Source organism: Oryzias latipes, chromosome 24 (assembly GCF_053564925.1).
Source record: "Oryzias latipes strain Hd-rR chromosome 24, Olatipes_Hd-rR_3.1".
Taxonomy (NCBI): domain Eukaryota; kingdom Metazoa; phylum Chordata; class Actinopteri; order Beloniformes; family Adrianichthyidae; genus Oryzias; species Oryzias latipes.
Genome location: NC_136260.1, coordinates 24542762 through 24566498, shown reverse-complemented (window position 1 = coordinate 24566498; position 23737 = coordinate 24542762). Strand labels below are relative to the sequence as shown.

The 23737-nt window shown below is 51.5% G+C and overlaps 1 protein-coding gene across 1 annotated transcript; it reads left to right on the top strand.

The window, feature by feature from the left end:
* The first annotated feature begins 598 nt into the window (after nucleotides 1-598).
* On the top strand, nucleotides 599-23726 carry igf2r (insulin-like growth factor 2 receptor). The gene is made up of 50 exons (XM_011493154.4): nucleotides 599-822; nucleotides 1843-1982; nucleotides 2161-2279; nucleotides 3938-4036; nucleotides 4158-4290; nucleotides 4369-4480; nucleotides 4736-4844; nucleotides 4913-5072; nucleotides 5247-5436; nucleotides 5933-6036; nucleotides 6241-6405; nucleotides 6483-6626; nucleotides 6708-6860; nucleotides 6981-7118; nucleotides 7875-8025; nucleotides 8096-8264; nucleotides 8346-8461; nucleotides 8534-8687; nucleotides 8940-9116; nucleotides 9195-9296; nucleotides 9361-9462; nucleotides 9542-9704; nucleotides 9774-9950; nucleotides 10030-10176; nucleotides 11162-11340; nucleotides 11913-12000; nucleotides 12076-12273; nucleotides 12344-12474; nucleotides 12556-12653; nucleotides 13220-13353; nucleotides 13423-13619; nucleotides 13851-13977; nucleotides 14062-14196; nucleotides 15348-15507; nucleotides 15611-15719; nucleotides 16014-16095; nucleotides 16174-16307; nucleotides 16416-16565; nucleotides 16636-16794; nucleotides 16867-17077; nucleotides 17360-17594; nucleotides 18139-18275; nucleotides 18340-18457; nucleotides 18650-18796; nucleotides 18860-19044; nucleotides 21016-21202; nucleotides 21912-22061; nucleotides 22128-22197; nucleotides 22311-22577; nucleotides 22645-23726. Exons 1-50 carry the CDS (start codon nucleotides 695-697, stop codon nucleotides 22792-22794), a joined length of 7290 nt encoding a protein of 2429 aa, XP_011491456.3. The 5' UTR covers nucleotides 599-694; the 3' UTR covers nucleotides 22795-23726.
* Nucleotides 23727-23737: the final 11 nt, after the last annotated feature.

Genomic DNA, 23737 nt, shown 5'->3' with positions numbered 1-23737 from the left:
AAATAAATCTTGACACACAGGTTTGTCATTGGAATCCTGTGTTTATTCATTCATTTCTTTATTTAACAGGGACAGTGCACATTCAACGCATGGCTGTAGGAGCCAGAATCAGCCCAAAGGCTGTTTTTCATCTGTCGTCCCAGGACAGGTGTTCAAATCGTCAACCTAAAAACCTCAAAGCATCAATTTAATACATTTAAAGAAAATGGACAATAAACAGTCATTTAAAATACATAAAACATGCACACAGTGAGAAAAATAAAAACAAATCTCAAAGACACAAAGGTGACGGATCAGACAAGGAGAGGCAGGCATTAAAATAGTTCAATGTTCAACTTAACGTATGAATATTACGACGGAGTTTAGGGCCACCAAAAAAAAAGTTAATTTACGAGATAAAAACACGTAATTTCCCTTTTTTTTGGTGGCCCTAATACTCCCTCGTAGAATATAATATGGGTCTAATATAAAAAGTTAAATTAAGCAAAGTGTGTCCTGTTGTCTTCAAAACACCCAAACTGTGTTTGCTTAATAAAAAAACTGTCTCTGTTCCTTTTCCTGTTTTAAATAAAGTTTTACCCCTCCCCCGTGTCATGGATCATGTGACGGTCTGTCACGTGCCGCTCACTTCCTGCTGACTCGGTCCAGCTGGGTATCATGTCGTCTTAGTCCGGATCCAGTCCGAACAGCGATCATGTCGTTTGGGCTCACACGTTCCCGCCAAGGCTCCGTGACGCTGGTTCTGTGGTTCGCGGCGTGTTTGGGCTTTCTGCCGGTTCGGTTCGCAGCTGAGGAGGACCTCTGGTACCAGGACCTCTGCAGGTGAGCAAGCACACCTGGCGGACCCGCTGCAGGCACATCGCTCCGTTCAGGACTCCAGTCAGTCTCTGTTGGTCTATTTTGTCGGATTTAGGTCAAGACAGTTCTGGGGAATTCGGTCGGTTTGGTGGGATGGGGGTTCTGTCGGTTCGGTTCTGTCGCTGTCCTTTCGGCAGCTCCGTTCTTTACACATGCCTTAATTTAAACCCGTTTCTCGTTCCGTCTGGCGCGGAACCAGACATTTCCGTGTTTTCTGGAACGTCTAGCAGAAGTGCTGCTAGCTAACCGCGTCACTCAGACCGCCGTCATCATGACAGACGGACAGACGTCTGCCTCTTTTGTTTGCGTGTCAGAAAACCATCTTTACAATCTAATGGCTTAAATAAACCAAATGTCGTTGAAAGGAAACTAACATAGCTAACTACTAATATTACAGTTCCCGCTGTTAGCCGCTAATGCTAACCGTATCATTGATCGCGAGGCAAAAACACACAAACTCATTGCGCGTGCGCGTTTAACCCACAGACAGCGATGAAAACAGAACTTCCGGTTTCAAATCAAACCTTCGGATCAAAGATAAAGTAAATGTTTCTGAAAAGAATTCAGTTTGAAAATATTAATGAAATCTGATACCATTGAATCTGATCAGATCCAGAACCGAGGAATCGGTTTAATTCACGTTTTAAAACCGAATCTGACAGATTGGGATTCGGGTGTCTAATGTCACAGAAAGAATCAGTTTTTCTTCTCTTAACCCGCTTTGCTAAACCGATTAAAAATGACAGAGATGGGAGGAGGACTTCGTGTTCTGGATCTGCTTTTGGTACCAGAACACGGTTTGATGTGCGGCCATGAGCGGCGTCTTCAGGGCTTCATCAGTTCACGCTCCTGTTATGTCAGTACGACAGGAAGTTAGCGCTGCATTTCCTCTGAGAGGCGTCCACATTCATGGACATCATCCTGAGGTTCTGGATCTGGACTGGGTTTGTAAACCGGGCTCTGCTCTTTCTCTTTGTGTTGCAGTTACAAATGGGAGGCGATGGACCAGGATGAGAAGGTGAAATACACTCTGAGTCTCTGCCCGTCGTCAGAACCAACCAGCTGTGGGCCCAACGCTGCAGTGTGCGCTCAGAACCTTAGGGGCGCCACGGCCCAGTCAGTCGGTGAGTTCAGGTTACCCGCTGCGGTCTGCTCGTGTGTTCATGCCCGTGTGTTCATGCCCGTGTTCACGCCCCGCGTGTTCACGCGGGCCGCGTGTTCACGCCCCGCGTGTTCACGCCCCGCGTGTTCACGCGGGCCGCGTGTTCACGCCCCGTGTTTGTCTGTTTTCACGCCGTCCAGGTGACCGGTCCCAGGAGAGGCCCTCTGGCTCCGTCCTGGACTTCAACAGCACCCTGAAATGTCCCGACGGCGGCAGCAACATCCGGACCAGCATCAGCTTCCAGTGCGGGACGACCCTGGTGAGAAACATGACTCGTGATTTCACAACACGCTGTGAGTCGGCAGTGATTGGTTCTTCACGCTGGCTCCTCCTGCTGCTTCTCCGTGTTGGAGGCGTTTCACATGACTCCATGCACAAACATGTGACCTCCTGCAGCACAAAGACTGCGGGGCTGGAGAAGGTCACGGTGGAGCTTCAGTGGGGCAGGGCTGCTGCTTCTGACCCAGATCATCAGAACCAGGAGGCAGTTCTCCAGTCAGAATGAAGGGTTTGAGTTCCAGAAACAGACACAAGGAAGCAAAGATCTGTCCTGAGGAAGCTTTTGAGTGTTCTGGGGGTGTTGGAGAACATTCAGGGACCTCCAGATGTTTCTTCTTTGGCGTCCCCAGGTCCACATCCTGGATGCTTTTTATGTTCTCTGCTCGGTTAAAGTAGAGTCCGAGAAATTCCCAGCAGGCTGTTAAAATGGTGCTTCTATTGGTTTTCTATTGTTGATAAATGACAGATCTGACAGGTTGATCTTTCTGCTCCAAATCCAGCCACGGAACAGTTTCTGGGTTATTTTAAGATGTACTGGATTTTGTTGTTGGGACAGCAGTTGGTAAGGTTAGGGACAGTTTTTTTCCCAGATTTTAAAGTCTTTAAACTAAATCTTAGTGGTTTATTGTTCCAGAAGAAGCTGAGTCAGATGTGTTAACCTTTAGTGTGGAAATCATTGAGAAGAGAGAGTTAATCTTTGGCAGAACTTTTATTTTCACTGCAGCTGCTTTGCTCATGAGGGACAGAGGCCGGTTGAGCCGGTGGGTTAGATCGTCCTGAAGTGTAGTTTAGCTGCTCCAGCTCAGATACATCTGAGAGAGATCTGAATTCCATGCTGTTTGACTGGTAAAGCACTGTGTCTGCATTACAGTCCGGACAAAACTGACTTGTTCCAGGTAAATGCAGTCTGAGAGAGGAGAATTTGTAGCTGTTTTCCTAATAGAATTTTGTAGAAAAAGTCACGTCATCTGCATAGAGACTGATTTAATGATGGGAGTTTTATTTTCTGCTGTCTCATTGCTGGAGCCAGAGGTTCAGTAATAGTGTGTGTGTGTGTGTGTGGGGGGGGGGGGGCATACTTTAACACTCATCCCATACTAAGATGGAAACTCCACCTCCACCTTAGCAGAGTGTGGGTCTGTCTGTGGTTACATTTCTAAGAACTGATGGTTTCCTGTTGAGTCAGAAAGTTTTGAGTTTAGTTTTAAGCTAAAGTCTTTCCTTTCTACAGAAAAAGGATGAATTCAGAAACTGACTGATGGACTGAATAGTTTGATTTGAATGTGGTCTGTCCATCATGCAGCAGCTAATCTAAACAGGTGGACTGAGATTCTGCTGATGTGGAATCTTTTCAAAATAAATGTATCTATTTCCACAAGTCCTTCAGATGTTAATAAACATCTAATAAACATTTATGACGGAACTGTTCTGCGAAATGGTGCATAAATGTAAAAAACAAATCAATGCAATTCAAAAAAAAGATCACCGTTAGGTTTCTATTCAGAATTTACTTTTTTACTAGTAAATGTCAGAAGTACAACATGTGGTAAAACTGAAACTCTGTGTGGGTCACCTGTAGCGTCTTGGTCACCTGACGTCTCAGGTGTGTTTTCAGCTCTCCTGTCCTTTGCGTTTCAGGGGTCTCCGGAGTTCGTTGCCTTCTCTCAGTGTGTTCATTACTTTGAATGGAAGACCTACACCGCCTGCAAGAAAGACAAGTTCAAGCCCCACAAAGAGGTTGGTAACGGAGGAATGAACTGCCCCCCATGCTACCCCCTCCCACAGAGACCATGAGGCATTTGACGTGACCTCAACGACCCCACGTGACGCTGACGCAGCGGCACTCCTCTGTCTGCAGGTCCCGTGTTACATCTTTGACTCTGACGGGAAGAAGCATGACCTCAGTCCTCTGATCAAACTGAAAGACGGATACCTGGTGGACGACGGCGATGACGGCTTCGACTTCTACATCAATGTCTGCAGAAGCATCTGTAGGTTCCTGCTGAAACCTGCCTGAAGGTTCTCTGAAGGTTCCTGTTCTTTAAGTCCCGTCACTGTCCTGCTTCCAGACAGCACGGATAAGCCGTGTCCAGAGGGCTCGGCGGCCTGCCTCGTCACCGGCGAGGGCTCCTTCAGCATGGGCCTTCCCGCCGGGCAGCTGGAGCACGTGAACAGCGACAGGTGAGGCCTTGGTCCTGTTTTCAGTGGAGGGAACTGTGGTGTTCCTCTGAGAGTTCAACATATGCTGCTGGGTCTGGGGTTCGAGTCTTTTTAGAATAGATCTTAAATGGAATCCGGACTGTGGCGATGATTCCTGGACCTGATCCGGCGTCATGGTTTCAAAAGCGTGTGAGATGGTTTGGAGAACGGTGGTAGACTTGTGAACGTTGTTTCCCTCAAACGGAGCTGATCTGTTCTTCGTCTTCTCTGTTCCAGCCTCAGGCTGCAGTACGCTTTAGGAGAAGGCTCCACCCCTCCCTCCAGATGCGGGGAACACGCTCCTGCCGTCACCATCACCTTCATCTGTCCTTCAAGAAGACGTGTGGTACGCCACTGTGGGCGTGGCTTCACCCCTGCAGATGATGGTTAACTTCATGTGGGGTCTGGTTACAGGGCAGCCCCCCCAAGATGACGTCCAACCAGAACTGCCGTTACGAGGTGGAGTGGGTGACGGAGTACGCCTGTCACCGGGACTACCTGGAGAGCAACAGCTGCAGACTGACCGGCAAGCAGCACGACATCTCCATCGACCTGACGCCGCTCACCACCACCGGTACGCAGGCCTTTCACATGCACATCTGGTTCCTCGAAGATGCTTTTATTCTGAAAGGGGTTTGTGAAGCTGTGCTTCAGCAGCAGGATGGAGGAGGGAACCTCTATCTTTACCATCAGCCTAAAGGCCGGAGCTTCAGGAAAACCTTCTGAAATCCTCTGTTCCTCCATGTAGCTGGAGAACAGCAGTACCACGCCCACTCTGGAACCAGCGGCGGCCCGGACAGCTACATCTTCTACCTGAACATCTGCGGGAAAGTAGCTACAGATGAATGTGGCGACGACCAGTTTGTGTCCTCCTGCCAGGTGAAGACGTCCTCCTCCGTGAGCAAAGTGGCTGGAAGATTCCAGAACCAGACCCTGCGGTAGGACCAGTCTCTGTTTCCTCCAACACCCCATCCGTCAGTGTAGTTGTTTTGTGATGGATGTTTGGACTCAGGACATGTTTACATATACGGTTCTTTTTTGGTGTAGTCATGAGCTTCAAATGAACATAACATTCATCCCATTTTCTTTCTGGCTCAGACTGAAACTGCAGCTCTGTGACGCTGCAGATCTCAGGTCTGACTCCAACCTGGTGGGACTGACGGAACGGAGATGCTTGTTTTTACGGATAAATGTCATCACTTTAGAGTGACGCCTGATGGAACCCAGAATACCTAAATCCAGACTAACGTGGCCTGGATGAATGAAAACCCTCAGACTCTGGTTGTTAGACCGGATCCAGAGGAGACTTTCAAGTCCTCCTCAGATTATGCTGATCAGATGTTAATCCGGAGCTGTCCCTCGTTTCCTGAACTCCTTCCTCTCCTTGCTGGTCTGAACCCCCCCCCCCCCTGTGTGTTTTTTTCTTCTCTGCAGGTACTCGGATGGAGATCTGACTCTGATCTATCCAGGAGGCACCAGCTGCTCCTCCGGCTTCCAGAGAATGACCATCATCAACTTCCAGTGCAGCAAGAACGCCAGTGAGTTGAGATGGGATCGTTGTGAAGTTTCTGTGTTTCCGTGATCCCGTCATGAACTTTCCTGGAAGATTCCCATTTCATGAAATCAGTTGGATGAAAGTGAAAGCTTCCATCCTCCCCCTCATCAGAGGAAGAGGAATTGTTGGCAGACTGCAGGAATCGGGTCAGAAGATGATTCGGACAATTCCTCTGATGTTTCTGCAGCCGGCTCTGGAAAGGGCAATCCCGTCTTTGCTGGGGAGACGGACTGCACGTATTACTTCAACTGGGAGACGGCCTTCGCCTGCGTCAGGGAGGAGGAGGACCTGCTGTGCCGCGTCACTGACGGCAGAAAACACTACGACCTCTCCCCCCTCACCAGATACCCAGGTGAGCTCCGTCATCGGTTGTTGGCATCAGCCCTCCTCCGCCTCCTGCTGAGATGACTGTTGTCTGTTCGGGTTCAGAGTCAGATTCCAGCCAGAACTGGGAAGTGAAAGACGCAAAATCGACTAAATCCAGCTCCCACTACTTCCTGAACGTCTGCCATAAGGTGATCCGAGCAGGGGGGGCGGCGGCGTGTCCTGAAGACGCTTCCATCTGCGCTGTGGGTGCGTTCACGCCTTCCAGCATCTCCTTTAGAAGTTCTGGCAGAGCAACCAGGGGTTCTAATACTCATGACTGTCATTTAGACAAGAACAACAAGAGCATCAGCCTCGGCAGCTTCCTCTCACCCCCCTCCAAAACCCGCTCAGGAGATGACATCAGACTGGTGTACACCGACGGCAGTCCGTGTCCCGACAAGAGGAAGATCCAAAGTATTCTGACCCTCCGATGTAAACCCGGTGAGTGAGACGGAGAGCCGTCCTTTAGTCGTTGCTGTTCTCCTGGAATCAACCTCCTAATTCTGGCGCTTGGCGCTCCTCGTGGTGACCCCCCCCCTTTGTTTCTGGCGTTTCCTGCAGGAGCCGTTGAGAGTCCTCCTGTCCTCGTCAGCGTCTCATCAGACGAGTGTTTCTACGAGTTGGAGTGGTTTACGGCTGCAGCCTGCATCCTGTCCAAGACTCAGGGGGATTCCTGCAGGGTGGGGGACCCCCAGGCCGGTACGAACACGCCCCTCAAACACTCACCTGCTGAAACGGGGGAATCTGAAATATGTAGAACGACCACCAGATAGACAGGAGACTTTACCTGAGCATTTTCATGAAGGCGCATTGAAGCTTTGTCTCTCCGTTTGCATGGACATCATGTCTTTAGCCTCATAATAACTTTAAAGCGCCGGTCTTTGGCTGGCGTTCAGAGGAACCATCAGTTCACGGATGAACTAGTTTGAGTTTTTGCCAATCTTGAAGCTCCTGGGGTCATAATGGACATTTTTTTGTGCCTCAAACGTCTGAACAGACTGGACGCGTTTCCTGAAACACCATGCTAGCATGTCTTTCAAAGGCTAGTGGTCTGATCCACGTCTGCGTTCCTAAATCCAAATAATTACAGACCGCTGATGAGGCTGGGGTTTGGTGTTACCATCATATTTGGTGGTTTACTCAGCTAAACCTCCTCCTGCTTTATGGGTGGAGCTGCATGTCAACAACACGTGTCCTCTGTAGAGGACAAACTGCAGACTCCTGAACAAACTCCTTTTGGTTTCTACAGAGGTTGTCTGGGGCTGTTCCTAAATGTAAAGGGGCGGGGCTCTGGGAATTAAAGTTTTCTGTGGATTTAAAAAAGTCAAAGGTTTTTCCTCTGTAGTCAGGAAGATGCCACCGTTACAGGCTTTACTGGTGTCAGAAAGTCCAGGTAATCGCACGCCCCTACCAACAACCTGGAGTCCATCTGAACCTGCTCCTTCTGCTCCACAGGGTTCTCCTTTGATTTGTCTCCACTCTCCAAACCTGACGGCGGTTTCTACAACCTGACCGACGGCACATACACCTACCTCATCAATGTGTGCGGCCCGGTCAAGACAAACTCGTGTCCTGACGGGGCCGGAGCCTGCCAGGTGGAGAAAAGGTGAGCGACGCTCCCATTTTCCCTGAACGTCTATGAGCTCCTGCGGTCACTCTGCTCCTCTGCTCCTCAGCTCCTGGAGCCTCGGAGAAGCAAACTCCCGTCTGTCCTACTACGATGGGCTGATACAGCTGACCTACAGGAACGGCTCTCAGTACAACAACAAGGAGCACACTGGCAGGTCCACCCTCATCTCCTTCCTCTGTGACCCTGAAGCTGGGCTGGGAAAGCCCGACTTTCAGGTTGGACCTTTTCTCTGCACCTGTTCTGGAGCTCCTCGGACTCCTGTCGGTGCGCTGATGTTCTGTGCTGCATCCACACAGGTGGAGGACAACTACACCTACAACTTCCACTGGTATACGTCACTGGCATGTCCTGAAAGGTCTCACCAGTGTCTGGTGACGGACCCCAGAACGCTGGATCAGTATGACCTGTCCAGGTAACAGCTGTTCCCTGCAACACCTCCTCCCTGGCCTCCTGGTCCTCCCTGACCTCCTGCTGTCTCCTGCAGCCTGTCCCGCTCCACCAGGAACTGGCTGGCCATGGACCTGTCTGACCCTCAGAGCCGGAAGAGTTACTACATCAACATCTGCCGCGCCATCGTCCCCGTGGTCGGCTGCGACCGCGAGGCGTCTGTCTGCGAGATGACATACGTGACCCAGCAGGTGATCCGAATCCAGACCGGTGCCTCTATGGGCCCAGCAGGGGGCGCTCAGGTGCTTCGGTGATCCAGCAGCGCCTGGAAAACGTGTTGGATGTTTCTCAGTGGATTTTCTTCATTTCTGAAGAGATTCACAAACGAGCTGCAAAGAAAACTTCAAAATTCAATTTGACTTTTTACGCGACAGGAAAACTGACGTTTTCTTAAACGTTTGCAGAAATGCTGAAAATCCGATCTGCTTCTTCCTGATCCTCAGGGTTCTCCAAAGGAGGTGGTCTCTGTCAGCAACATGGGGGTCTCCAAGAAAGGCCCGGTAATCGAGGGGCGGGACCGGCTGCTGCTGGAGTTCACGGACGGGTCGGCGTGCACGTCCGAGGGCCTGAAGCTGTCCTACACCACGCGCATCCACCTGATCTGCTCCAGAGGATCGCTGGTGAGTGACGTCACCTGATGGGCGGACGCCGTGCTGTCTGTGTCTGAAGTGGGCGTGTCTCTGCTGCTGTCTGCGTAGTCCATGCCGCCTCGATTCGAGTCCACCCAGAACTGCACTTCCACCTTCATATGGGAGACCCAAGCAGCCTGCGCCATCCGGACCACCGAGGACAAAAACCAGGTGAGAGCTGCTGTTTCCAAACCTGGAGTGGAGAGCAGAGACACTGATGGGTTTGTGGTTTCAGACCTGCTCTGTGGTCGACCCCAACACCGGCTTTGAGTACAACCTGCAGCTTCTGGCCTCCAAGACCGGCTACAACGCCAGCGCCAACGGCAAAGACTTCCTGGTGAGCTTGTCCCGCCCACAGCTCTGACAAGCCTTCGTAAGGTTCTTGCAGATCTTCAGCCATGCTCTCTGTCTCGCAGTTGAACATCTGCTCAGATGCTCCCGGATGTGGGGAGGGGATGGCGGGCTGTGAGCTGGACAGCGGAAAGCCTGTCAGTCCGGTGGGGGTCACCAAGACCCTCCAGTACTCCACCGATGGCAAACTGAAGCTAACGTATCGGGGGCCGCTGGTTGAAAGTACAGGTACTGAACTGTGAGGCCATGAAACGCAGACCTCACCAAGATGGAAGCTTCATTCTGACCCCCCCACAGGTACGCGGGACACCTTCACCATAAACTTTGTGTGCGACCCGAACCCCCACCCCAACCCTCTGGAGCTGTTACGAGAGGAGATGAGTACGATGGGTGGCCGCACCACCCACGACGCCGTCTTCAGCTTCTACACGGCGCTGGCCTGCACGCCGGCCCCCGTAGACTGCAGCATTTCAGGTCAGAACTCTGGGGTCACGGGGTCACGTCCCCCACCAACAACCAGAACGTCTCATGCAATCCCACATTTGTCCTCTAGATGCTCTCGGGAACGAGTACGACCTGAGCCGCCTGATCCGGGACGAAGAGGACAGCCCGTGGATCCCCATGGATACGGACGCGGGGGCGGGACGCCGCTTTTACATCAACGTCTGCAAACCCCTCCCAGCCCTGAAGGACTGTCCAGGTCAGGAGAGGGAAAAAACGTAACGGACCTGTGATCTAACCTAGAACAGAGATGAGCTGATCCAGAACGTTCTGATGAACATCAGAACAATGAAACTCTGGGTTTCTGGTTCTGACTGATGACCTCAGAACGGGGGGGGGTAACGATTCGTTTTAGCGTTTCCATCCAGATCAGTCTGTGGATGAAGATCCGATTCATAGGCAACATTTGTTCATTCTGAAGGATCCGATTGGATCCAGATCTTCTGCCCTAAAGTGGATCCAGATCTTCTGCCCTAAAGTGGATCCAGATCTTCTGCCCTAAAGTGGATCCAGATCTTCTGCCCTAAAGTGGATCCAGATCTTCTGAACCTAAAGTGGATCCAGATCCTCTGAACCTAAAGTGGATCCAGATCCTCTGACCTAAAGTGGATCCAGATCCTCTGAACCTAAAGTGGATCCAGATCATCTTCATCCAAACTTCCTGGACAGAAATTCCTGCTACTGAACAGTTTTCCAGATTCTTGGATTTCTTCCAGATCATCAAGTTAATGAAATCTGTGTCCAAACCAACAAGTAAACTAGAATGAATGTCAAATCCATTCACATGGTAGTTTCCTAAAGTTCACCACTGTTGTTTTTCCACATCCAGAGAATCCAAAGGGAACATTCTTAGAACATTCTAGACCCTGGATGGTCACATGACTTTATTCAAAGGACTGGAATGATGGACTGATCCGTGTTGATGACATCACGTTTGTTGTCCGCAGATGGACTTCAGTCAAATAAACCTACTGTGTCTCAATCCAGATGGTATTTTCCAAATCGGTTATAGTCATAAATGCATGAAAAAGGAAATTCTTTTCATGTAATTCATTTAGATTCTCTATAAACTGTTTTATTTTAAAGCCACTTTAAATGAAATGATGTAAAGTATTTGTCAGTGTTTCTTGTTTTTGCGTGTGAAAATGTGTGTGTTGTGTTAAAAGCAGCTCTTCTCTCTGCAGTGGGTCCTCTGGGCGCCTGCGGTCTGATCCACGGGAGAAGTGTCAACCTGGGATACGTGCAGTCGATGCCGCAGATGGCGGAGGACGGCGCCATCAGCATCGTGTACCAGAACGGAGATCAGTGCGGCGCGGCGTCCCGCTACTCCACGCGCATCATCTTCCAGTGTGACGACAGTCCAGTGAGTTTTTAGAGTCTGAAGATGGTTTGGAGCTCTTTACTGTGTCAGTGGAGGATTAACAGGTAGAGTTGGTAGTTTTAGAGCCTTCTGACCTTATCGTGTTAGAGGACAGTATTCAACCCATTCTGGTAGTTTGCTGCTTATTTTAATGGTTTTATGAAATGATTTTCAACAATTCATGTTTTAGACAGATTGGACTTTAAAAATGACGATTTCCTTTTGAAAACCAAATGTAAATATAAAAGCAGACATCTGGCGGTAAATTCATTATTATTTAAAAACGGTTTTGAAACCAATCAAGTGTAGAATCCAACATTTCACTGTAGACGACCCAACATTCCCTGGAAAATCTCGACCTGCTGTCAGTCTTTCCTGGATGAAAACAAACTTCTAGCATCGTGGATTTACACTGGTCTGTGTGCAATCCAACGGCCTCTGATCCAGATCCTGATCCAGATCCCAGAGACCTTTGTGTCGATTCCGATCTTTCTTCTGATGGTTTTTCCTTATGTTCTGAAATGGTTCTGGTCCTGTTCAGATTCTGCTTTCATCCAGGAAGGTTTTTTCTTCAGGGCTCCCCCATGTTCGACCGTCAGGACGGCTGTGAATTCGTCTTTGTCTGGAGAACGTCTGAGGCCTGCCCCATCAGGAGGTCCAAAGGTAGACACGTGCCAGAGGCATTATGGGATGTACAGAAACAATCTGGGAAAAATGCCCCTGAATTTGGCCTTGCAGGTGAAAACTGTCAGGTTCAGGACCCCAGAAGTGGTTTCCAGTTTGACCTGAGTTCCCTGAAGGGCAGAGACTTCCCCATCAGGAGCCAGGAGTACGTGTACCACCTGTCCGTGTGCGGGCCGCTGCAGAAGGACGTGTGCAGCCACGGAGAGTCTGTGTCCTCCTGCCAGGTAAACGGGGACAGGCAGAAGATTGCAGGTATGGAGACATCAAGGATGGCTGGTCACTGGAGGGAGGCTCCTGTGCGTTAATGTTTGCATCCATGCAGGGATGGCCAACCAGAACCTGGTGTTTGTGGGGGACCAGATTCTCCTGAACTACACCAACGGAGAGACCTGCCACAAGATTTACCAAAGGTCCACTCTGATCTCCTTCTCCTGCCACCCTGACGCGGGGCCCGTGAGTCTGAACCCGCTGGTTCCTCTGATGCTCCTGCAGACGTTCTTCTCTCTGAACTCTCCTTCCTCCTCCTTTGTTCAGGGAGAACCGGAGTTCATCAAGGAGACTCCGGACTGCTCGTACCTGTTCACCTGGCCCACCGCGCTGGCCTGCGCCAAAACCATCAGCTGCTCCTACAAGTATGAGGCTCTTCCTGTTTGTGTGCCTGCGGGTCAGAGGTCAGCGGTTTAAGATGGGGGGGGTTAAGGACTGAAGAAGTCATGGGAAATGTTAAAGCTGGAAAACATTCTTCTTTTTGTCGCTCTTTCACACACATCCAAACCGTTGTCGTGTCTCTGACGGCAGAGTTATTTAAGGTGGAATGAAGCAAACGTGTCTGCAGGAGCGTTTCCTTCAGCATCGTCAGCCTGATCCTCTCAGATCAAACATGGAATGAACTCCAGAACCAAACCTGCTTCATCCAGAACTCTGTCAGGGACCTAAAGGGGGATCTGAGGAACCTCCTGCACCACTGTGCAGCTCCGCCTTAACGGCAGAAAAATGTTCATTAGATCAATTTGGATTCCAAAGCTCCGTTAATGAAGAATGAATCTTGTTGGGGTTTTGAGTGACAGGCAGTGTTTTACTGCTGGGACAGAAGCAGGTGCATTATGGGACGTCTCAGACATCTCCTCAGGAGCCCTGCAGCAGGGCAGCATGTGTGTGAAAGAGCGAGACCAAAGCGCTGCCTCATTCTGCTCCTCAGTGACGATCAGGGCCGCTCCTACGACCTTTCACCTTTGGCTCTGGACTCTGGGAACTGGGAGGCGGAGCTTCCCACTCAGGGCACGGAGAGGCGGTTCTTCATGAACGTCTGCAGGTCTCTGGTGCAGCAGGCAGGTCAGTGTGGAACCTTTGCTTCACGTTTCTGACCACGCAGACATGACTCGTGTTGATCTCCACCCACAGGCCCGTGGAAGTGTCCCTCTGGTGCAGCGTCCTGCATGAAGGACGGAGATAAATTCCTGAGTTTGGGTCGGGTGGAGTCCAGTCCCCAACTGGACGGGAAGGTTCTGAAGCTGCAGTACACCAGCGGACAGCCCTGTCCAGACGGAAGACGCAACAGAAGCAGCATCATCCGCTTCAAGTGTGACAAAGACCGAGTGGTGAGGGCGTGAACCCCCCTCCCCCATCAGAGGCATGAATGCTGGGGGGTCGATCCATCAGGAGCACAGATGTTCTGTTACAACAAACATGTCAGCGCTTTCACCTTTTGGAGGCTTTGACCTGCTCAGGTTGGAGGTTGTGGGGGGTCTGACTGGATCCAGTCTTCTTCTGCCCCCCTCCCCCAGCAGAGTGTTTGGGAGAGGAGAAAACGTTTCCCACTTTCTCTGCAGGACTCCCGGCCCACGCTGATCTCCCAGATCCAGGACTGCGTCTTCACCTTCCTGTGGCTGACGGCCGCCGCCTGTCCTCTGAACACCACCCAACACGGCGACTGCAGAGTGACCAACCCCACCACAGGTCCCGCCCCCTTCACTCACGGCTGCAGCGTGGAAGTGTCTGCTTCAGACGTCCTGAACATTCGTCTGTGTCCCCCCCTCACAGGTCACCTGTTTGACCTGAGCTCCTTGAAGAAGGAGGGCGCTTACACAATCCCCTTCGATCCGCAGCCCAACAAGAGTGTTATCCACATGAATGTCTGTGGTGGAGTGGACAACACGGCGTGTCCGTCTGGAAGCGGTGCGTTCCTCCTGCTCACCTCCCTTACACCTCTGGAGGTCAGAGGTCAGGGTGACCTCGTCCGGTCTGAGGATCAGTTTAGTGTCTGTGCTCAGACAGGTTGGTGTTTCAGACGCCGGTGCGTCTGGCTGCTGTTTAGATGTCCGCCTCGAGATCATTGACCCGACTGGAACCCGGTGAGGGCCGGCGATGAAAAGGACCCGCTTGTGCGTCAGCGGCAGGAGTTTCCATGACTCTACGGCTCGCCGCTGGTCACGTTCTTCCTCAGCTGTGTGGTCAATCACTAACCTCCCTGGAGAACCAAAGGTCCAGCTGGTGACGAAAGCCCTGAATTATAAAACACTTCTGTCAATCATTCGACTGAAAACGGCTTTTCTGGACCACCTCTGAACTCTGTTAACACCACCATCTTCCTGTGAGGAACCAAACGGCAGCTTAAAGCCCACCCCTTCCCCCCACGGGGGTGCGGACTTCCTGTCAGCCTGCAGCCAAAATGAATGCTGGGAAACGGTTTTACCCGGATAAAAACGCCGTTTTTGGTCTGTGGTTGATGAAGAAGTGAAGGAAGTTCTTCCCAAACGTTCCTAAATGCATTCCAGGGTCTCCAGGTGGAACGTTTTCAGTTCCCTGCAGATAACGGGAGCTAGACGGCGTTAGCTAGCGTTGATACTTCAGTCACGCCGTCTCTCCTCCATCGTTTGCCTTTTTCTTGTCATTTTTGGACTCGTTCAGCTGCAGACGGCTGAACCGTGAGGCTTCCAGCTCTGCTCTGTGCAGACAGGAGGGAGGTTGGAACCCCTGCAGGAACCGTTTTCCTGTTCAACCTTTATTTAAACTCTGGTCGTTGACAGTTTCACATCCTCTGCAGCTGCATGACGGGAAATGATTGGAAAAAGTCAAACAACCTGATTTCTGCAGTCTGAAGGATCTTGAACGTCTGCTGAGGTTCTCTAAGAACAGTTTCTGGATTTGAAGCAAACATTTTGATGAATTATGCATTTTATTATTAAAGTGATGGAGCCATAAAGGAACGGGCAGGAATGCTCTGCAGGAGCAGACCTTTGCAGAGCAGGAAGCATGAAGGAGAAGAACCGGAAGATCCTGGATGTTTGTCGGTTTCACTCTGTGATCAGATGTTTCTTGGCTTCCAGCTGTGTGCTTTTTGGACGCCGGAAATTCTGTGAGCGGCGGTCAGGTGAGCCAGAAGCTTTCGTTCCGCGATGGCGAGGTGGAGCTGACCTACGACGAGGGGAGCCGGTGCGCCGCAAACCCGGAGCTCAAGCACAAAAGTGTCATCCACTTCATCTGCAGGTGTGACGGCTCAGAGAAACACAGAGGGCGGGGCTTAAATCCCCTCTGCAGCATGGAGCTGTGATGTCACACCTACAGATCTGTTCTATTGCTTTAAAAACAGACCGGCCCAGATGAGCACAGCCCCCCCAGAACCGGTCCTGATCAGCTCCGACCCTCAAACCTGCACGCATTTCTTCTCCTTCTACACACACCTGGTGTGTGAAAAGCAGGTAAGAGCTGTCATGACCTTTGAGGTGTCTGCATCAAAAACACCTCAGCCTGCAGTCTCTAACCTCTGACCTTTAACCCCTGAAGCCTCACTTAGAGCAGCATCAGCCGTTGGTGGAGGCAGGAATGTAAAAAATACTTCTGCTGCTTTGTGGGGGTCATAGGTGAGGGGCGGGGTTTGCGGGTAGGACGCTGAGGGGGTGGGGTTTGTTAGTAAGACACTGAGGGGGGGGGTTGCTGGAGTTTGCTGAAGTTCTGGACGTTCAGACAAACGTCACGCTCCTTTGCTTCACCAGGTCACGTGTTCGGTCCATAGCGGCTCCACCCTGATAGACCTGACTCCTCTGATTCACGTCTCTGGGTTCTACACGGCAGAAGGTCTGACGGTCACACAGAACCGCAGAACCCCCCCACAGGTGGAGCCTGCTTCACCTGGCGGCTTCTGTTTGTCTCCAGATGAAGCTGTGGGTCAAAGTGCAAACTCTACAGACTTCTACATCAACATCTGTCAGCCGCTCAATTCCATCCCTGGAGTGGCTTGTCCTCCCGGAGCCGCCGTCTGCATGGACCCCGTCGACGGCCCCCCAGTGGTGAGAACCACTTTGATTGTCTGAAGCTGCTTTTAGCCAATGGATGGTCCAGAAAACGGGGGATGGAACGCAGACATTAACGGTTCCTCGCTGCTGTTCCTCTGCCAGGATATCGGCCGAACCACCAAAGGCCCAGAGGTCAACAAGGACACGTCTGAGGTGTCCATCACCTACAGCAGCTCCACGCCGTGCACAGATGACCCCGCCCAGAACTACACCTCCACCATCATCTTCAGCTGCCAGAGGGGCACTGATCTGGTCTGTCGGCGCTGACTGAGGTGGGGTCGTTTCTCCGGTTTCCCCTTCTAAGCCTTTTCTCTGCGTTCAGGGTTCTCCACAGATGCTGCGGCAACAGGGCTGCGTCTTCTTGTTCGAGTGGGAAACGCCGCTAGTCTGCCCGGACGCCACCAACAGCAGCGGGTGTCAGCTGACCGACGCGCAGCTCCAGTTCACCTTTGACCTGCAGAGCCTCTCTGAGGACGTGACGGTGAGCAGCAGCGGCAGCAGAGCCCCTCCCGCTGCAGGTGTGTCCGCTGACGGTTCCCTTCCTCCTCTCCAGGTGACGGCGGGCTCGGGAACGTACCACCTCCACATGTGCGGCGCCGTGAAAGACCCGGCGTGCAAACAGAGCGCGGTGTGTCTGGTGAGCGGCTCTGGTTCCAACAGGTCGGCCACTTCGTTTGGGATCAGCAAAGCCATGAGCATGGACTTCAGACACGAGGAGCAGGCGCTGCTGATGCAGTACGGCGGAGGAGATCAGTGCCCGGCAGGTACGCGTCTTCACCCGTTCTGCAGACCTTCAGTTTAACACGTGCATCTCCACACGCCAGCTTTACAGCTGATAGAAGAAACCGTCAGGTTCTGTGAGCGCCATCAGCTGCTTTAATGAGTCCGCTCTGTTTACGTGGGGCTCAGCTGGGTCGGTGCGTTCAGGGACGTTTAGAAAGCAAAACATGAATGCGATAACAGAGTCAAATAAATCAGGAAAGCGTTGGTCCTGCTGTGTAGAAGTGCTGCTTCACGCCTTCCTTCCTCCCGTTTCTCTGCTTCAGTCTCTGCAAAGCGTCAGACCTCCATTTTCTTCAAGTGCGACCGGTCGGCGGGCCGTGGCTCCCCCCAGCTGCTGGCAGAGACGAAAGGCTGTTCAACGGATTTTCAGTGGGACACCAGCGCCGTCTGTCCCCCAATAAAGATGGAGTGCAAGCTAGTGAGCAAGCACCAGACGTTCGACCTCCGGAGCCTGTCGTCGCTCACGAAGCCGTGGCGGTTCAAACACCAAAGATACTCGTGAGTCTGGCGGCTTATCTGATTCGTGACGGGTCATCAGGAGGATCACGATCCAGCAGCACACAGAGGGTCGCGTGCTGCATCCTTTGATCCTGAGGGTCATTTAAGACTGCTGGAAAGATCTGAGGAACCGAAGGACACAGGAATCCTCTGCCATGACAGCGAGGCCTTCCTCACGAAGGAGGATCCAGCCTGAGCTCATGGAGACCGTCGTGTGATCTGGAAACCTGTCAGGCTTTGATCAGCGGCTGTACATCTGAGTTGATCAGGAGGAATCCGTCATCAGATTCAAGGATCCACTAAATCCAGACAGCGGAGGAATTTGTGTCTCTTTACATTATGAGAACGTTTCTCTGGTTTTAACACATTGAAGCATTTTTATGTAGTTTAATGTGTTATTTATCATTTTGGTAGTAAGTTTTCTTTAAGGTATGAATGTTTTTCTGCCCAGGAGGCCCGTTAATGTCATTCTACGTCTGACAAAGATGTATCTGTTAATCCCAGAGGGATTCAGGATTAATCCCCGATTGTTCTCTGGCTCCAGGTACTTCATCAACCTGTGCCAGGGGATCCACGGTGGCGTGAAGGGCTGTCCAGAGGACGCCAGTGTGTGCCGGCGCTCCGCCGGCGGCCTGAACCAGACCCTGGGCCGCGTCTACACTCAGAAGATGAGCTACGAGGGTGAGTGTGTGGAGGAGAGCTCAGACTTGGTTCCTCTGCTCCTTCCAACTCTCTTCTCCTGCAGACAAACAGATCTCCATCAGATACACCGCGGGAGACGAGGTCTGCGGGAACCAGGTGAAGGCCTCGGCGCTGATCCAGCTCACCTGTGGCTCCACGGTTGGACAGCCCTCCCTGGTCAGGTATCAGACCTCCTCGTGTGATCGTTCCTGCACAAAGCTGCGCGGTGGTTCAGTGGAGAGCTCCTGAAACTAAAACAGCCTTTTTTACTTTTATTTACACAACTTTTCTTTTTCAAGAGAAACCTCCCTGAAGTTTTTCTCGTGGTAACACTCGGCGTGTGTGCGTGTGTGTGTGCGTGTGTGCTGCTGCAGGGTGGACGAGGCGTCCTGTCTGTTCGTCTTCCACTGGGAAACCCGCTCGGCGTGCGCCGTGAAGCAGCAGGAGGTGAAGATGGTCAACGGGACCATCCGAGTTCCCGAGACTGGAGCCAGTCTGAGTCTGGGGGCCGTCTACTTCAGGTACAGTCTCACCTGGGCCCCCACCCGCCGTGCTGTCGCTGGACTCACTCTTCCTTTCTCCAGCTACCATCAGGCATCGGGGGACATCCGTCCCAACGGGGACCGGTACATCTACCACATTCAGCTGTCGGGGATCACCAACTCCTCCCTGTACAGCTGTGAGGGCGCCAACATCTGCCAGGACAAGCTGAACGCCACCTACAGGCGCAGGATCGGAAACTCCACCGAGGCACAGTACTACGTCAAAGGTGAGCGCGCTCTGTCATCGCAGACGGACCAATGATCAGCTCTCACTCTTAATGGAGGCGGAGCCAAGGTACCTCAGCGCTCCACAACTACAGCGCCTTTAATGAAACCAAGCCATGAGACCACTTTACAACCATCCCACACAACTGCTCCCGTTTTAAAGCAGAGTGATTTTCATTTCTGGGCTATACGGAGATCCCTTGCCGTTTGGCGGCTCACCTTCTCGCTGTTTCACATGTTTTTTCTGTGAAATTTAGAACTTTTTTTTGTTCTGTTGTATTCTCTTTAAATAATGAAAACAAAAATCATATTGCCGTCAACGATTGATTTAAACCTGCCAAAATGAACGCATGGAAACACAGCAGGGAGGAGATTGATTGACAAGGTCAGCAGCCAATCAGGACGCAAAACGCAGTGAGCTGTTTAAAAAAAGATTCCAAATTTCCTGGAACAAAAATCCGCGAAACGGTGAGACATCGAAAGGTAAAATGCAGCATAGCGAGGCAACACTGTAGATTGATGATACATGCTAGTAGCTGTGCGCTAGTGTTAACATACATTTGCCTTCATGCTGTTAGCTACATGCTAATGGCAGCTACATGCTAGTGTCAGCTACATGCTAGTGGCAGCTACATGCTAGTGGCAGCTACATGCTAGTGTCAGCTACATGCTAATGGCAGCTACATGCTAATGGCAGCTACATGCTAGTGTCAGCTACATGCTAACGGCAGCTACATGCTAACGGCAGCTACATGCTAACGGCAGCTACAGGCTAACGGCAGCTACAGGCTAACGGCAGCTACAGGCTAACGGCAGCTACAGGCTAACGGCAGCTACAGGCTAACGGCAGCTACAGGCTAACGGCAGCTACATGCTAACGGCAGCTACATGCTTACGGCAGCTACATGCTTACGGCAGCTACATGCTAGTGTCAGTTACATGCTAATGGCAGCTACATGCTAATGCGACCACATGCTGTTAGCACGCAGTAGTGTTTATGTTGGCTACATGCTAATGGCAGCTACATGCTAGTGTCAGCTACATGCTAGTGTCAGCTACATGCTAGTGTCAGCTACATGCTAATGGCAGCTACATGCTAGTGTCAGCTACATGCAAACGGCAGCTACATGCTAATGCAACCACATGCTGTTAGCACGCAGTAGTGTTTATGTTGGCTACATGCTAATGGCAGCTACATGCTAATGGCAGCTACATGCTAGTGTCAGCTACATGCTAACGGCAGCTACATGCTTACGTCAGCTACATGCTAACGGCAGCTACATGCTAACGGCAGCTACATGCTAACGGCAGCTACATGCTAACGGCAGCTACATGCTAACGGCAGCTACATGCTAACGGCAGCTACATGCTTACGGCAGCTACATGCTAGTGTCAGTTACATGCTAATGGCAGCTACATGCTAATGCGACCACATGCTGTTAGCACGCAGTAGTGTTTATGTTGGCTACATGCTAATGGCAGCTACATGCTAGTGTCAGCTACATGCTAGTGTCAGCTACATGCTAATGGCAGCTACATGCTAGTGTCAGCTACATGCAAACGGCAGCTACATGCTAATGCAACCACATGCTGTTAGCACGCAGTAGTGTTTATGTTGGCTACATGCTAATGGCAGCTACATGCTAATGGCAGCTACATGCTAATGGCAGCTACATGCTAGTGTCAGCTACATGCTAATGGCAACTACATGCTAGTGTCAGCTACATGCTAATGTCAGCTACATGCTAACGGCAGCTACATGCTAATGCGACCACATGCTGTTAGCACGCAGTAGTGTTTATGTTGGCTACATGCTAATGGCAGCTACATGCTAATGGCAGCTACATGCTAGTGTCAGCTACATGCTAATGTCAGCTACATGCTAACGGCAGCTACATGCTAACGGCAGCTACATGCTAGCGTCAGCCCCATGCTAGCTTTAGCCACATTCTAAACCCTGGATGTCGTTTCAGGAGGAAACCTGGACGTCATCATTCCCTCCAATTCCAAATGTGGCCGCATAGAGGCCAAAAAGGTGTCCTCCACCATCATGTTCCAGTGCAGCCCGTCTGCGGGGGTGGGCATCCCCGAGTTCATGCTGGAGACGGACGAGTGCCAGTACCTGTTTGTGTGGCACACTGATGCAGTCTGTGGTTTAATGTGAGTCTGCCCCCCAGCACTAACCGTGACTCTGGAGTCTGAAGATCCGATCAAATGTGATTGTGAGGATTGGGATCAGGACTCGGTGACCCAGGCCGGCCTTTAATTCGTATCAAAGGCCTCTGTGGTATTTCAGATCTTTGGATTGAATCCTGGATCAGGCTGAGCCATGAAATGAGGATTATTCTGATCCTCCTCTGCAGGATCTGTGGCTGTTAAAGAATACATGTATACATTTCCAGAGAACGGCTGCAGCACTAACATCATATATGATAGTAACATTTCAGCATGTTTCTGAGTAAGGCTTCCACGTAAAACAAGAAAAAGATTTGGTGAAGAAACAAAATTTCTTTCTTCTTTTTAAGAAAAGTCTTTTTATTAGAAATGAAATGAGTAAATTCTCATATGAAGATCAAACGGATAAAAAATCAACAAGGAGAAGAGCAGCTGAAGTGAAGGACAGTCGAAACACCAAAACCATCTGGATCGTCCTCCAGCTAAATGTTTCTCACGTTTGGAGGCTTGAGTCCTGCAGACTCTTCCTCCTTGCAGGGAAAGCTCCGCCTCTGGGCGGGGCGGACCTGGAAATCCTTATCTGAGCTCATTTGATCCGATCCAGCAGCCGTTATAGAAATGTCTGATCCGTGGAGGCGGTGGTTTGATCCCCATGCCGGGCCTGAGCGGTGTCTCCACCTCACCTGCCTTACAGAGCGGTTGAACGGGAGACCGACGACGGCGGCAGCGGCGCGTCTCTGGCTCTGTCCCAGCGCAGCCAGGCGGTGGGGGGGGTGCTGGGCCTCCTGCTGCTGGGGCTGACGGTCTGTCTGCTGGGGCTGCTGCTCTACAAGAGGGAGCGGAGGTGAGACCGGACGCCTGCAGGTGGCTTTGTGGTCAGGATCTCTGAAGGCTCCTTGGTGTCTTCCAGGGAGCTGGTGATGCAGAAGGTGTCCAGCTGCTGCAGGAGAGGAAACCAGCTCTCCTACAAGTACTCCAAGGTGGGAGGACGGGGAGCAGGGGGGGTTGGCGTCACAGCCTCTTCAGTCCTAGACATGCATGTCCTGGTTGGTCGGGTGTTTTGGTCTTTCTTCATTCAGCGTTTCCCGTTCAGGTCAACACGGATGAGGAAGGAGGAGAGGAGGAGATGGAGTGGCTGATGGAGGAGGTGGACGCCCCCGACTCCTCCGCATCCGCGCACCACAGGAGTAACCATAGCAACGGCCACGTCCGGACCAAGCGGGTGAACACCGACGCTCTTCGGCCGTTCTCCATGGACGAGCAGGAGGACGACAGCGAGGACGAGGTGCTGAGCATCCCCGGAGTCCGGGTCCACAAGCCGTCCCGGAGCTCCGCGCCTCAGCGCAGCCCCTTCCTGCAGGTGAGGGGCGTCTTCATCTTCCTCAGCGTCCTGCTGCGTCCAAAAGCTCATGAGGTCCTGATTTCAGGAGGAGAGCGACGAAGACTTGGTCGGCCTCCTGGAAGACTCGGATGGGAAGAGTAAGGGGCGCAAACCCCCCCCATCTGGCCTCACGTTGGGGAAAAACCGCCACAAAGCAGACGAGGAAGACAGCGATGAAGACCTCCTGAGGGTCTGATGGCTGCTGCCTGAACTCTGCTATCAGTGAATGTGTCCAAATGATGAAGAACGTCTCCTCCAGGAGCTTCTTCAGACGCTTTACTCCAGACTTGATCCGTTTCTTAGACTTTCTTTTATGCATCAGAACTTTTTCTCCCAAAGACTGCAGCTCCGCTCCGAGGCCGTCCAGCGTGTGAACGCCGCTCTGGAGGAAGGTCAGGTCCGTGAAGAGATCACGGGTTCTTCTGGATCTGCCGCTGTCATGTCAGCTGAGCAGGTGTCTCCCCCCGGCCTGGTGGGCCTGCGGCGGTTCTGGCCTCCTAAAGGGAAAGTGTGTGCTGCTGTCAGAACATCCGTGTTCCTCATGCAGATGTTGAGAAGCTCCAGGATTTTAGCTCCTGTCATGGTTTTAGGATCATCTGAAGGATTTCTGGCCTTAAGTGTTAGAATGATGGCGGTGTGAGTGTGGGAACCCCCCCTCCCCAATCACATGACACGTACCCCCCCCCCCCTGCGGTTGTCATGCGTGACAGTCGTGTTGTTCTGCTGAGCTTCGTTTCCCTGACGACCCAGCAGGACGCGGGACCCTGTAGTGTTTTCAGGTGTTTGGATGAGGACGGCTGCTGCTTTTAGGTTCTGGATTTCTGTTCCTGTTGGTGGAGATGAAACGAAACCGATCCTCTGAGGAACAGAAGCCGTTTCTGTTTAAACCCGGAAAGGTGGGAATGTTTGGTACGGCTGATTTTTCTCTAAATGAAGGAAGACTTGATGTGACTGCAGACGAAACGCTCCAGAAGCACAGGAGGTTCTGAAGAGCAGATCCTGAGTGGATCTGCTCTGTTTTTGATGTAAATTATTTTGCGTGTTATGTCTGCAGCTCTCTGTCTGGTTTCCTATTTAAAAAATGATTTAAATTAAATTCTCTGAATAAAGAGATCTGCTGTTTCCGGCTCTGCTCAGCC